Consider the following 14,006-nt stretch of genomic DNA (forward strand, 5'->3'; position numbering starts at 1 on the left):
GCTGGGAAACTTCCATCACTGCATGTTAACAGCATACTGATCCCACCAGCATACATAGGGCAGACATCTGTATATATAGAGACCACTCTCATGTCTGCTCCCTGGATCCCCACTACTGACGATTGCTGCTATATGAACTTCCGGCCATCCCGGGACTTTCACTACATTCTGCGGAGCTTGCAGCCTCTATGTAACCAATCTGATTTGGCATCTAGGTTATGAGAAGTCTCCCCTCTCCTCCCCTCATTTACTTCCATTCTCTCCCTTCCTTCCTCTCTGGTACAGAAAGCTTTCTACTCTCCCACGTTCCCTTTATCCTGTATTATAATAGTTATCTAGCAGATCCTTGTTACCCTGGTTCAAGTCTTTGCATGGGGATTCTGATTACAATATGACGGCTTCTGCAATGTACTTTCCCTTTGAGCTGTGACCATTTTTACTTTCACTTTGAGCTGTGACAGTTTAGCCCCCAAACTCTCCACCCCACCCCTAGCCCCTATCTGCTCCTACTGCCCTTCTGTATCTTCACAGCTCCCTCTCTCCATGTCCAGCGAGTTTGAAACAGATCAGTGTCCCTGCAAAAACTGCTTTCACTTTCTGTTATGACATGTTTTAGCAGACAAAGGAGTAATTTAGTCTGTCGAGTGGCCTCTACTGGGCAGTGGCGGTACTTCACCTCATACAGGTGAGGAGTAGTTAGACAGATATATATACATTTTATATCCCGATGTTGCCGAACCAGTTCTCTCACGTTTAAAATTCCAACGTTTCACACAAGTAATTCTATATGACTTGAGCGGCTCATGTTTGTAGAACAGGGGTGGGCAACCGCTTTGTGTACTCTGGGCTTCCCCTAGGGGTCTGCAATGGGATACGTGACCTTCCTGGAACTAAGGGGGTGATTCAGGTTGGTTTGCAAAAGAAAACTCTCTCTGCATCTGTTACATCAGCCCCACCTGCAGTGCAGCATGGTTTTGTCCATTACAGAAGGAGTTTGCTTTTGCAAACAAACCAGAATCACCCCCTAAATCTGCAGGGTCTTGGCAGTTGTGTTGTGACGGCAAGATACATCCCGGTAACCGTAGGATTCCCCCATAGCGCCCAACCTCAGCTCACCGCCGCCAGTCTCTTCCTACCAGCTGTCTCATGTGTAATACCAGTACTTACCCAGAGATTGGCAGCGACGCCCCAGAGGCAGCCGTTTTACGCGGTGACTCCCCCGTTTGCCGACCTTCAATCCGGACGGTTTTACTTTTGTTCTTATTCCTTTGAGATTTAGACAGGTCGTCATCACTGATATAATCGCTGTTGCTGCCGTCCGATTTCTTCACCCAAATAAATGAAAGATAGAGAAATGTGATAAATGCGGTTCTAGGTTGTGTTCTATGACAGCATAATGTAAGTCTGATGGTGACAGAGTGGGTTCCGGCCTTACAGGTGCCGCGTAGAAGAGGTTCTCCAGCAGGCTCTGGTCATAGTGTGGGTCATTCAGTTCGCTCTCGTTGTAGAAGTCGCTTCCTGCGATGGATTCTGGTGGTGACCCGGTCCCATCCCAGTAATGGGCAGGAGACAGAGGAGAGCTGAGAGAGACAACCGAAGCAGCTGCATTGGTGGGTGTATAATATATAAGAGGCAGGGTGCTCAGCAAAGGGAGACCACATATACTGATGTACTCCTACACTACAGAGAAATAATATGGAGAATATACACAAGACCTGCAGACACCCACCTGCCCAGTAGCAGCTCTATAGCCCTGTCCTCCCGTGAGAGATCTAACTCAGCGAGCGCGTGGTCTGCCGGATTCAGAATCACATCTCTGCCGAACATGGAATTATGGACATTTAGGAGGTTTTGGTGATGACGAGATGGAAGGATCTCTGCAGGAGCTCTGAAATAAACAAGATAGTATATAATAACAGGGTAACGGAGGCAGCTATATAATAGGATACCGGAGCCCGCTATATAATAACAGGGTAACGGAGCCCGCTATATAATAACAGGATACCGGAGCCCGCTATATAAGAACAGGATAACGGATCCCGCTATATAATAACAAGATACCGGAGCCCGCTATATAATAACAGGATACCGGAGCCCACTGTATAATAACAGAGCACACTATATAATAACAGGATACCGGAGCCCACTATATAATAACAGGATAACGGAGCCCGCTATATAACAACAGGGTAACGGAGCCCGCTATATAATAACAGGATAACGGAGCCCGCTATATAATAACAGGATAACGGAGCCCGCTATATAATAACAAGATACCGGAGCCCGCTATATAATAACAGGATACCGGAGCCCACTGTATAATAACAGAGCACACTATATAATAACAGGATACCGGAGCCCACTATATAATAACAGGATACCAGAGCACGCTATATAACAACAGGGTAACGGAGCCCGCTATATAACAACAGGGTAACGGAGCCCGCTATATAACAACAGGATAACGGAGCCCGCTATATAATAACAGGGTACCGGAGCCCGCTATATAATAACAGGGTACCGGAGCCCGCTATATAATAACAGGGTACCGGAGCCCGCTATATAATAACAGGGTACCGGAGCACACTATATAATAACAGGATAACGGAGCCCGCTATATAATAACAGGGTACCGGAGCCCGCTATATAATAACAAGATACCGGAGCCCGCTATATAATAACAGGATACCGGAGCCCGCTATATAATAACAGGATACCGGAGCCCGCTATATAATAACAGGATACCGGAGCCCGCTATATAATAACAGGATACCGGAGCCCGCTATATAATAACAGGATACCGGAGCCCGCTATATAATAACAGGGTACCGGAGCCCGCTATATAATAACAGGATACCGGAGCCCGCTATATAATAACAGGATACCGGAGCCCGCTATATAATAACAGGATACCGGAGCCCGCTATATAATAACAGGGTACCGGAGCCCGCTATATAATAACAGGATAACGGAGCCCGCTATATAATAACAGGATAACAGAGCACACTATATAATAACAGGATACCGGAGCCCACTATATAATAACAGGATACCGGAGCACACTATATAATAACAGGATACCGGAGCACACTATATAATAACAGGATACCGGAGCACACTGTATAATAACAGGATACCGGAGCACACTATATAATAACAAGATACCAGAGCACACTATATAATAACAGGGTACCGGAGCACACTATATAATAACAGGGTACCGGAGCACACTATATAATAACAGGGTACCGGAGAATACTACTGGAGTGGAATGTTTATCTGAGCACTTATAATGCAGTCACCTGACAGCCTGCGACGTGTATTCTCTATTACCCAATACAGGGGGTAGTACTGGCTCTCGGTCCACGTCAGGATCCAGCCGCAGAGCAGATTCGGCTATGGCGTCTCTTAGTCTGTTTCCTTGATGTAAGAGAGCTGAAAAACACAAAATCACCTGGTAATGTGCTGTAAGCTCAGAGCTGTACACAGGCAAACAGCATGCAGGATGATTACATGGGGAAGCAGTGGAGACGATCAGCACAGAATGAACAAAAAAAAATACATCATTACATAACAAAATATGGGCCCTTATTCTGATTGAGTCGGGTGGCTCCGAATGCGGACGGACGGCCGATGGTTGGTGTTTGCACATGTGCAGAGGCGTATCTGCGCATGTGCGAATGCCGCGCACGTCCGAATACGGATAACAGCTGCCCGCCCATATCCCTGCTTTTGCACAGAGAAATGCCAGAGTGGTCTGGAGCACTCGGTGCTGTCTGACCACTCGGTTCAGCATTCGATGGTCGGCGATGAACGGTCCTTTCGGTCGGCGTCTTACAGCATTCGGACGGTGTGAGCGATACGTACGGAAGGCGGGGCTAAGAACACTCGATTCCTGTCCGAAAATAAGCATCCGACCGATTCAACTAGAATAAGGGCCATTAGGAGAGTGTCTTCTGCTTGCAAAACCTTACATCCTAAAAAGCAGGAGGACACAGCAGGTGCATGGGCATAGTGGGGTTCATAATCTGGGGTAAAGGAGAAGGTGTGCTAGGATTGAGTGGAAAGGGGAATTTTTTTGAGAATATTTTGGAGATGTAGATGGTGGGAGAGTGGCTGAAGGCCTTGCGAGTGGTTGAGTGGAGTTTGATTTGGTGACAGTGAGTGCGGCAGCCGGGAGATGGATCGGTGAGTGAGGAAAATGAGGCGGGCACCGAAGCTGAGAAAGGTGAAATAGGCCTGATAGGCGAAGATTACAGATAAAAATGGCAGAGGGTAAAGGGGCGGAGTGATCGCTTTGAATGAGAAGGGGACCAATCCTGGTGGAATTTTTAGAATTAAGTGAACAAGTGGTGGGGGAGAGTTGGAGTGAATAAGAGGGTGGACGGCCAGGCAGCAGGCTTTGGAGAAGAAGGAGGTGTGGTCAACAGTAAAAGAGATTGGTGGGTGAAAATGGGTCTCTGGAGAAAGCAAAGACGATGAGTTTGGTTTTATACAGTAGATGTAGCGTTTCAGGTAACGTTGTGACATCAAAGAGGTGGCGATGGCCAGTAAGATATACCGGCAAGGAATGAGGACGTGAGGTCAGGGGTGGAGATGAAAGATTGTGTGTCCTTAGCGTATATAAAAGGGAAAAGGCAAAAAGGAGCTGTACAAAGTCAAGAATAGGTGGTTGTGTTCCCAGCCCCCAAAGGCTGAGTTTCCTAGGGAAGGCAAGAAGTTTGTAGTGGTACAACCCAAGAGCCCTGATAAAGCCCTACAGATACAGCAGCAGCCTGGTTGCTCCTCCCTGCCCAGGCGTGGGCACTGCAGAAGAGTCTCTGGGAAACTCAGAGCTGAAGACATCAATATTCCCAAGCGTTGACCATGAACACCAATGAGATGGAGCCCCAGCCATCTCCCAGCCCCTCACAGGAAGGCAGGTGGGTCTTCCCATGGTCACCAGCTTTGGGGTTTTTACACGTAGGACTCCTTTCTCTGCTGTATGATCGCACTCCCTGGCATTACGTTTAATATCGTACAGCACAGGGTCAGTACATCCCGAGCGCTGTCACAGCTGCGATCCCCTCACCTGTAAGCAGGTCCTTAGCAGCACTGGGGTCATCCCTGGCCATGTCTGATCTCCCCTGTGTTATACCAGGGGACGGAGGAGCATCTTCTTGCTTCAAGTCATCCTGCGATCCCGTAAACGGCTCCTTATTCGGCTCGGTGTTTTCTTTGAAGTACAAGTGATCTTTGCCCCTACAAGACAATGCAGACAATTACAGAACATTCAGGGGGGAAGTTACTAAGATAGGAGATTTGTTTTAGATGGTATGTTGCTATGGGCAACCCCCATCCTAGTAAATTTCCCTCAATGCATTGTCTAGAACATCCTGCCCCCAGTGCACCCCAACAGTACATGTAGAGGGGGAAGAATGTAGTGGAGTTGAGGGGTATACGTACGGAACAATCCCCCATCCCCCCCCCCCCCTGCAGAATACACCAATGTATTAGCTCTTGTCTCTTCCAGCTGCCACGTTCCAATAGGACCAAGACTACAATTTGGAGGTTATTCTGGTTCACCCGCAAAGGCACAATCACTCTCTAATGGACAAAAAAAACCATGTGCACTGCAGGTGGGGCAAATGTAACATGTGCAGAGAGTTAGATTTGGGTGTTATGTTTCTGTGCAGGGTAAATACTGCCTGCTTTATTTTTACACAGCAATTTAGAGATCAGTTTGAAGTACAAACCTCACCCAAATTTTAAGGCCCATACACACTTAACGATTTTCAGCTGAAAATCGCTCAAAACAGCCGTTTTGAGCGATTTTCAGATGAAAATCTTTCAGTGTGTATGGGCCACCGACTGAAGATCAGCGATGTTGCGCGCTCCCGCATCATCGCTGAAAAGATCCCACGTCGGCTGGTATGACCAGCATATCTAGCGATGATGGCTGGTATCTGAGCCATCATCGCTTTGTGTGTGTGCTCACCTCTGCCTCCGGGCTGAAAGATAATAGACTTTCAGCCCGGCTTCTGTCATCTCCACGCCCCCGGATCTAGCAGCAGCAGCAGGTCTCCGTGCACTGCAGCAGCAGAGACAGTCTGTGTGTGCTCCCTCCCCCTGCTTGTTTTTTTACTACACGGAGCAGGGAGGAGGAAAAGTTCTGCAGCACAGCAGTGAGTACTGCTGATAGTAATGTTTATATATACTTTAGATGCCCACTGCCACCAATGTGTATATGCTGTATATGTACAGCATATGCCCACTGCCACCAATGTTTATGTGCAGTATACCCACTGCCACCAATGTTTATATATACATTGCCCACTGCCACCAATGCTTATATATGTGCATTATATGCCAACTGCCACCAATGTTTACTTATAAAAACATTGGTGGCAGTGGGCATATACTGTACATATATACAGTATATGCCACTGCCACCAATGCTTATATATGTACAGTATATGCCCATGCCCACTGCCACCAATGTTTATATTTTTATATGCATACTGACACCAATTTATTTATTTAAATGGCGATTATATATACTGCTGTCAACACTGGTATCGCTGACACTGTCCACCAATGTTTATTAACCCCTTGAGTGGTAGGTTTTGCTGGGGCAGGACAAACCTGCCAGGGCAGGTTTGTCCTGCGCTAGCAAAACCCACCACAGTTGGAAGCCCCCATCTCTCACCTCTGCTCCGGCATTAGTACGTCGGAGCTTCCCTGCCGCCACTGTCCCCCGCTGCCTTAGCCGCCGGCCTGTCACATTCAGCAGTGACGTCAGCGGTAGGCTGGGGGATGTTCGGGAGGACTCGGGTTCCTGAGCGATCCCGAGTCCTCCCGAGCCGCCCGAACATCCCCGAGCCTGCCGCCGACGTCACTGCTACTAAAAGTATGGCGGCAGGCGGCTGGGGGAGCGGGGTTAGAAGAGCTCCGGCGTGCGATCGCCGGAGCACATTTGATGGGAGGGTTGGGGGAATGAGTGGGGGGCTCTAGAGGTGCTGCGCCAGTGGTGCACACCTGGACACCACTGGCGCGCACCTATTTCATATTTGTAGTATGCCCGGAAATTTTCCGGCACAGCCTGCTGCGGCAGCGCAGCTGAGCCCGATAAATTTCCAGGCATACCATTCAAAGGGTTAATATTGGCAGCCTGCGCCAGCAATATACTGTAGATATATAATAGACATTTAAATAAATACATTGGTGGTCACTGAGTATATATGTGTATGTGTATCTGTACTTCCACCCCTATGGTCAGGGTGTAGCATGTTCTAGGCAGCCGTTTGGCACTAAAAAGGACAGTGAGAAATATTTAGGGCTCCTGAAATCCCCGGACCCTCCACCAGTGTAACGTTACTTATCCTTTTATTATCCCTCTGCTAAAACTCACACTGACAAGTGCACCAACACTATGGGCCTTATTCTAGTTCACTCTTTCTGACAAAATCCTTCTTAGATGGACAAAACCATGTGCACTGCAGGTGGGGCAGATGTTACTTGTGCAGAGAGAGTTAGATTTGGGTGGGGTTTTTACTTCAAAGTGAGATCTATATTGCAGTGTAAAAATAAAGCAGCCAGTATTTACCCTGCACAGAAACAAAATAACTCACCCAAATCTAATTCTCTCTGCACATTTTACATCTGCCCCCCTGCAGTGCACATGGTTTTGTCCATCTAAGAAGGATTTTGTCAGAAAGAGTGAACTAGAATAAGGCCCTATGTACATAGAAGCGACGGTACGGGAAGGAGTATACAGCTACAGGAGTGACACAACCACTCCAGCTCACACTAAGGGGTACATTTACTAAGATGGGAGTTCTAGTGAAGATGGGATGTCACCCATAGCAACCAGATTCTACTTATTTATTTAGTACCTTCTAGAACAGGGATGGGGAAACTTTGACCCTCCAGCTGTTTTTGAACTACACATCCCAGCATGCCCTGCAACAGTTTTGCTATTTGACCATGCTAAAACTGTAGCAGGGTATGCTGGGATGTGTAGTTTAACAGCAGCTGGAGGATCCAAAGTTTCCCCGTCCTTGAGAATAAACGTTAGAATCTTATTGGTTGCCATGAGCAACTTCTAAAACAGACTTTAGTACAGTTATCTTTAAGAATCCCCATTACCTGGGGGTGGATAACTTGCTGCTGCCTGAAGACACCGCAGATAGTTTTCTGGGCTGTGACTGGTCCGGCTTAGTCAGGTGACCCGACACCGCCGTGTCCAGGCTGATATCCGTGTTGCTGTCATACGTCTCGCACAGAGGTTCCAGGGCCACCGACACCTTTGGCAAAGCAAACACAGCGATTCATTAGCGTCTCTATAACCGAACTACAAGTACCAGTATATCCACAGAGCCCGGTGACGTAGGAGATACCATATCCTCACCTGCAGTTCTCCCATTTTCTCTGATGTTGGGGAAACGACCGTGAAGAATCCGTTGAGAGGGTGTGTCGGGGAGAGACGTGAAATCTGACTGATTTGTGCCCGGCCAATGGGAAGGTGGTCGAGTCTGGTCATGACCTCTAGCACAAGAGCACCCATGTCTGCAGGAGGCGAGGGGACGTTAGTTAGGAATCAGAAACTGCACATAGCAAGTACTATCATGATATATACTGCAGCACTGAGACAAGCAGGAGAAGACAATGTAACCCTACAGCAATCTCATACGTAACGTAATAGGACCAGGAACTGGGATTGCTGTCAGACTGATCACTGAAGACCAGGCCATGTGCGCCAGCGGAAGTCTAAGGGCCCATACACATTATGCAATATTGTGCACGATTGTTACGATTTAGTTCCGCTAAGTACAATGTGTACACACGATGCGTCGTAAGATGCGCACTCCCGTACGTTGGGGCATTCAATTGCCGATTTCTTCGCCAGGTGGAAAATCAGAAATTTCCACACATTTTTAGGGAGAAAAAGATTCACCCTACTCGATCTCTGCGCCGATTTTTCACCTCTGCAAAAAATCCACCATTGCCGTAAACCGCACGGATCGGAGTGTTTGCCATGAATATCCATGGTTTAGGTGAATTCGTGGTCATTTTCATCCATGCCGATTTGCATAATGTGTCTGTGCCCTTAGGATAAAGCCTGCGGGGCTCACCTGTAAGATAGGACGTTAGCTGCTTAGGTCCACAGCGCACAGTATATCGGGTCGTTGTTTTAACCCCCTTCTGGTCAGTCTGTGAAGTGTCCCTTGGGTGGAAGATGGTGCCATCAGACGTCTCACCCCACCAACGTAACCTTACAACAACATACTGAGGGGGTTTAGGTACAGTCCAGAGAATCTTGCTGACTGTTACCCTCAGGAAACACCGGAGCTGACCATCTACGAGAGGCGGGAGACTGGTTGATGGGCAGACGTCTGTAGCTCCTGCAAACACAAGTACAGGCGCCAGGCATTAACAAACAGGACACCCGGCTGACACTCACACACTTTAACCAAACCCTAGATGTGTAAATCAAGCTGCCAGGAGAACTGCGCTGTACGTCGGCTGTTTATGCTACATGAAGCCTGGTGCAATATTTAGTAATTGGGAGGCTACATGCTAACCAATTGCTGCAAGTTTTGCAATATAAAGGGGTCCAGCATAGAGCAACCACCCATCGCTCTCCTTAGCACAGGCTTCCATGTGAAACTTCCCTTCACTGCTAAGGAAATAGTGGAGACCGAGAAGACATTCTGCCCCATCGGGGCACTAACTTCCCCCCAATATATCCAGATACTGCCCCATCCCTTATCAACCACACACCTATTCCATGCCTCTTGTAAAAGACTCCAGGCTTTAATATTATAACTGGCCCAGACCCTGTCCAGTCTCTTGCTGCCTCCTGCATTATACCCCCACACTGTCCAACCCCAGACCATGACCAGTCACTAGCTGGCCCGTGCATTATACCCAAATACTGTCCCACCCCAGGGTATAAATGCCCCAGACCCTGCCCGGCCACTAGAGACCCCCATGCATGGGTTAGATAACACCGGTACCTTTCTTCCGCCTGTTCGCCGCCTTTCCGGTCTTACTTCCCCGGCTCTTCATCCTATCTCCCGGCTGTCATGTCCCTCTCTCCCGCCGGGCCGCCTTCATACGGAAGCTTCATTCGCTTCTCCTGGCTACCATGGATACACTTCCGCTTCCGGCCACTATCGCCAATCAGGAGCAGACGCGCAGAGGCTGCTGGGAGTGACAGTTGTGCTGATGACGCCACCAGCTTCCAATCCGAATCCAGCTGAGTGTCATGTGATCAGATTCAACGTGAGCTGCCATGTCGGCATCATTAAGAAGTGTCTGCAGGGGACGGTGTCGCCATGGGTGTGTGTATTTCCCCCTCGAAGTATAAGTACACCCCGTAAATGTGTACCTACCTACCTGATATCACCGGCACATGGTGCTCCTGCAGCTGGGAAACTTCTCTGGTCGCATCAGGATGACGTCATCAAAGGTCATTCCGACGAAGGGGAACTAGCATCCACTACCTACAGTAGCAGGTCTCCAATACAGACTTATCAGTGATGTCACCAGAAGACCTTGCATTGGAACTTCCATCTGAAAGTACTGAAAAGCTAAAATGGTGGGGACTAGTTGCCACTGGTGTGGTGGGGGGCACCTTGCTGGCCCTTCATGCTGTTGTTACCCCATTTGTAGCCCCAGCTCTGAGAAAAATCTGCCTGCCTTATGTACCTGCAACCACTACCCAGGTGCACAATGTCATGAAAATGCTGGAGTCTAGAAAAGGACTTGTCGTGGACATCGGAAGCGGCGATGGGCGTATTGTAATCGCCGCTGCAAAGAAAGGCTTCCAAGCTGTGGGCTATGAATTAAATCCTTGGCTGGTCTGGTATTCCCGGTACAGAGCATGGAGAGAGGGTGTGCATCATAAGGCCCAATTCCATATATGTGACTTATGGAAGGTCAGCTTTTCCCAGTATACAAACATTGTTATTTTCGGAGTGCCGCAGATGATGTCTCAGCTGGAACAGAAGCTGCAGAAGGAACTAGATGTCACTTCCAGAGTTATCGCCTGTCGTTTTCCATTTCCCCATTGGATCCCAGATCATGTATCTGGAGAAGGAGCGGACACTGTTTGGGTATATGACTGGGAGACTTTGAAGACATTGAATATTTCTGGATCAGATTAACATGATGATATACATATTACATGTTGTGAGAGACTATAACAGAACAATTCTCATTCTTACGTTAATGCTCAAACAGCAGAGAACAGAATTTGGGTTTCTGCTTTGTTTCATTATTGTGTTCTCAGCATAGTTTTTCCATATCAATAAAACAATGTTTTATAGGAAACCTCTATGATCATAATCGCATATGCCTAACAATAATCTTCTCTTTATGATCTATAATCACCAGACATTTTGTGCAATGAAAGTGACTTGCTCATGAAATACATCTCTGCAAAGTCAGTAAAGGTCCATACACACTGGGTGTTTTTGCCCAGCGTGTATAGATAATGATTATGGGGAAAATCGCTGGTCCGTTTTAGTGATTTTTCATGGGGGTGGATGACGTTCTAGAGCAGGACACTGGAAAACCATCCACTTTGTCACTCATCTGCTGGTAATACCAGCATGTGAGCAGCCAGACCAGCGATGATGCGGGAGCATGCATCTGTGCTCACCGCTCACTGCTGCCCCATACACATTGGGTGGCTTTGGAGCTGAAAGCAGCTCTAACAAGTAAGCTGCTTTATATACCTTCCTGGCTTATTTGTAAACATTGGTGGGCAGTGGTGCTGGGAATTTATACATTGCTAGCCCACGGCAACAATGATGTGCTGGTAACATAAACATTTGTGGCAGTGTGGTTACTCACTCACAGAGGTTATTTACTGTGTGCTGGGGCGATGCTACTGCTCTGTGTGGTCTGAAAAAATGGAGCAGTGCGGGCGGCATGTGTATGTGCTCCATGTGGAGCAGGGGCAGGGAGCGGGGTGGGCTGACTGTCTCATCTTTCAGCCATCATTGCTCGTGTGCCGTACACACTGAGCGATGGTTGAAAAATGAACCATCATTAGAAAACATGCTGGTAAAATCAACCGACGACTCACCTCGCTATCGATGATGCGGGAGCGTGTATCATCGATAGCAGCCCATCGCTGGGGCATACACACTCAGCGACTTTCAGCACAAAATCACTGAAAACGGACAAAATTAGCGATTTTTAGCTGAAATGTGTGTATGTGCCTATACACCTAAGCTAAATCTTTATAGACTGGATTACTTCAATGGGCTGTCAGGGATTTCTATAACCAGAAATGATTAACGTACGTCCTTGCAAGCAGCCGCACAATAAGCATGTGCTATTCATTAATACCCCTTTCACACTTGCAAGCCGGGTTCTAAGTTCCGGGTGCGACCCGGCTTGCAAGTGCTTTCACACTGGCCACCCGACCCGGAATGAAGTCGGGCGGATGGCGTCATCTGGAGGCTTGGCCGGGTGGCGCTGGGAGATGTCAGCACCTTATGTGTAGATGGGGCGTGGGTTGGCACAGGCTAAGGAGATAATGTGTTTACATAGAGAATCAGAAATAATTAGTACTGACCAACATAGAAATCAGCTATCCAGGAAAAACCTGATCAGCAATCATTGGTTGGTGGTGCTCCCAAAATTAGTTCAGAACATACACTGAAAAGGATAGTCAAAGAAATGACTCAAGGGAACCAATAAGGTTTTTTGGGGCACACTTACAAGAAAAATTATTGATTAATAATTTTTCTTGTAAGTGTGCCCCAAAAAACCTTATTGGTTCCCTTGAGTCATTTCTTTGACTATCCTTTTCAGTAGATGTCAGCACCTCCCAGCGGCGCATTTTCACTGCAGTGTCACGCTGACCCGGAATACCCGTTCACACTCACCGCATCCCGTGTCGATTCCGGAATCTACCCAGGTCAGGACCTGGGTAGAAATCCTGGAATGCTGAACACCGGATGCAGTGACCAGACCCTTTCACACTGAGCTAAATCCCGGGTTGATGCGCATTAATGTGCAAAAACCCAGGATATTTTTGAAAGTGTGAAAGGGGTATAATTTAGCTTGATAGCCTGACCAAAGGATGCAAACTAAAAACTCTTTCAAGCATAGCCTTTACATTACTCGTCACACTATTATGGCAAAAATCATAATGAAAAGAACATTTTTACAAAATGCTGTAATAACCTTTAGCTAAGGAAAAACATTCTTTATAAAAGAGAATGTCCTTTGCAGTCTAAAGGTGTTTTCCCCAATTGTATATACGGTAATAAGAGATATAGAAGAGCCTCAGCTGGTCCTATTGTAGGTTAGCATCACTGCCTCACAGTGCTGAGGTCATGGGTTCGATTCCCACCATGGCCCAACTGTGCGGAGTTTGTATATTCTCCCCGTGCTTGATTCTTCTGAGTACTGCGGTTTCCTAACACAATCCAAAAATATACTGGTTGGTTAACTGGCTCAGGACATCCAGTCAGGGCAGTAGGGGAAAGGTCTGGATGGAAAGGCTTAAAAGGCAGGAGTAGGGATGAACATGGACCATCGATGATTCAAAATCATTGATGTTTTATGGCCGATGTAGACAAGTTTTGAAATGGATGGTTTCTCTCCATTGATGGCAAGAATAACCCAATAATTTTGTTTTTCAAACCATCGGTGGTTATCTATTGCATAGTATACCACCATCGATAAGGTGTCATCTAGTGGCCGTCCGCATGCACAAGGCTTGAATTCCGCCTAGAGGTGAGGTGCATTGTTTGCCTTTTATTATATAGGAAGGCACAATTGCCCTGAATGACAATGCGTTCTGCAATCACACTGTGCGGTTGGACTGGTCTCGCCTATGATTATACACACCGTTAGAGTAAATACTAATGCACATTTTGAGGGAAGGAGGACAGGTCATGCTGAAACTTGTAGTACCAATGCAGTGGGGCAAAGACCTGGCTCAACCGCACATTTTACTTAGTACATCAGTTTGAATATACCACCTGTGCACAAGCAGGGGT

The 14,006-nt window shown here is 47.4% G+C and overlaps 2 protein-coding genes across 2 annotated transcripts in view; one reads left to right on the top strand and one right to left on the bottom strand.

Moving 5' to 3' along the window:
* Nucleotides 1-10,195, bottom strand: part of C2CD3 (C2 domain containing 3 centriole elongation regulator) — a 46,960-nt gene extending 36,765 nt beyond the window's left edge. Inside the window, exons 1-9 of the mRNA XM_083170471.1 lie at nt 9,999-10,195; nt 9,114-9,383; nt 8,390-8,547; nt 8,128-8,285; nt 5,072-5,241; nt 3,303-3,435; nt 1,730-1,888; nt 1,436-1,580; nt 1,168-1,325 (exon numbers count right to left, since the gene is read on the bottom strand). Coding sequence (XP_083026597.1) covers nt 1,168-1,325; nt 1,436-1,580; nt 1,730-1,888; nt 3,303-3,435; nt 5,072-5,241; nt 8,128-8,285; nt 8,390-8,547; nt 9,114-9,383; nt 9,999-10,050 — 1,403 coding nt within the window. The 5' untranslated portion in view covers nt 10,051-10,195. The remainder of the gene's footprint in view (nt 1-1,167; nt 1,326-1,435; nt 1,581-1,729; nt 1,889-3,302; nt 3,436-5,071; nt 5,242-8,127; nt 8,286-8,389; nt 8,548-9,113; nt 9,384-9,998) is intronic.
* Nucleotides 10,196-10,259: 64 nt separating this feature from the next.
* On the top strand, nt 10,260-11,320 carry ATPSCKMT (ATP synthase c subunit lysine N-methyltransferase). Its single transcript, XM_083170472.1, has one exon. It carries the CDS (start codon nt 10,524-10,526, stop codon nt 11,148-11,150), a length of 627 nt encoding a protein of 208 aa, XP_083026598.1. The 5' UTR covers nt 10,260-10,523; the 3' UTR covers nt 11,151-11,320.
* Nucleotides 11,321-14,006: the final 2,686 nt, after the last annotated feature.

This window comes from Crinia signifera, chromosome 2, assembly GCF_055691185.1.
Source record: "Crinia signifera chromosome 2, ASM5569118v1, whole genome shotgun sequence".
Classification (NCBI taxonomy): Eukaryota; Metazoa; Chordata; class Amphibia; order Anura; family Myobatrachidae; genus Crinia; species Crinia signifera.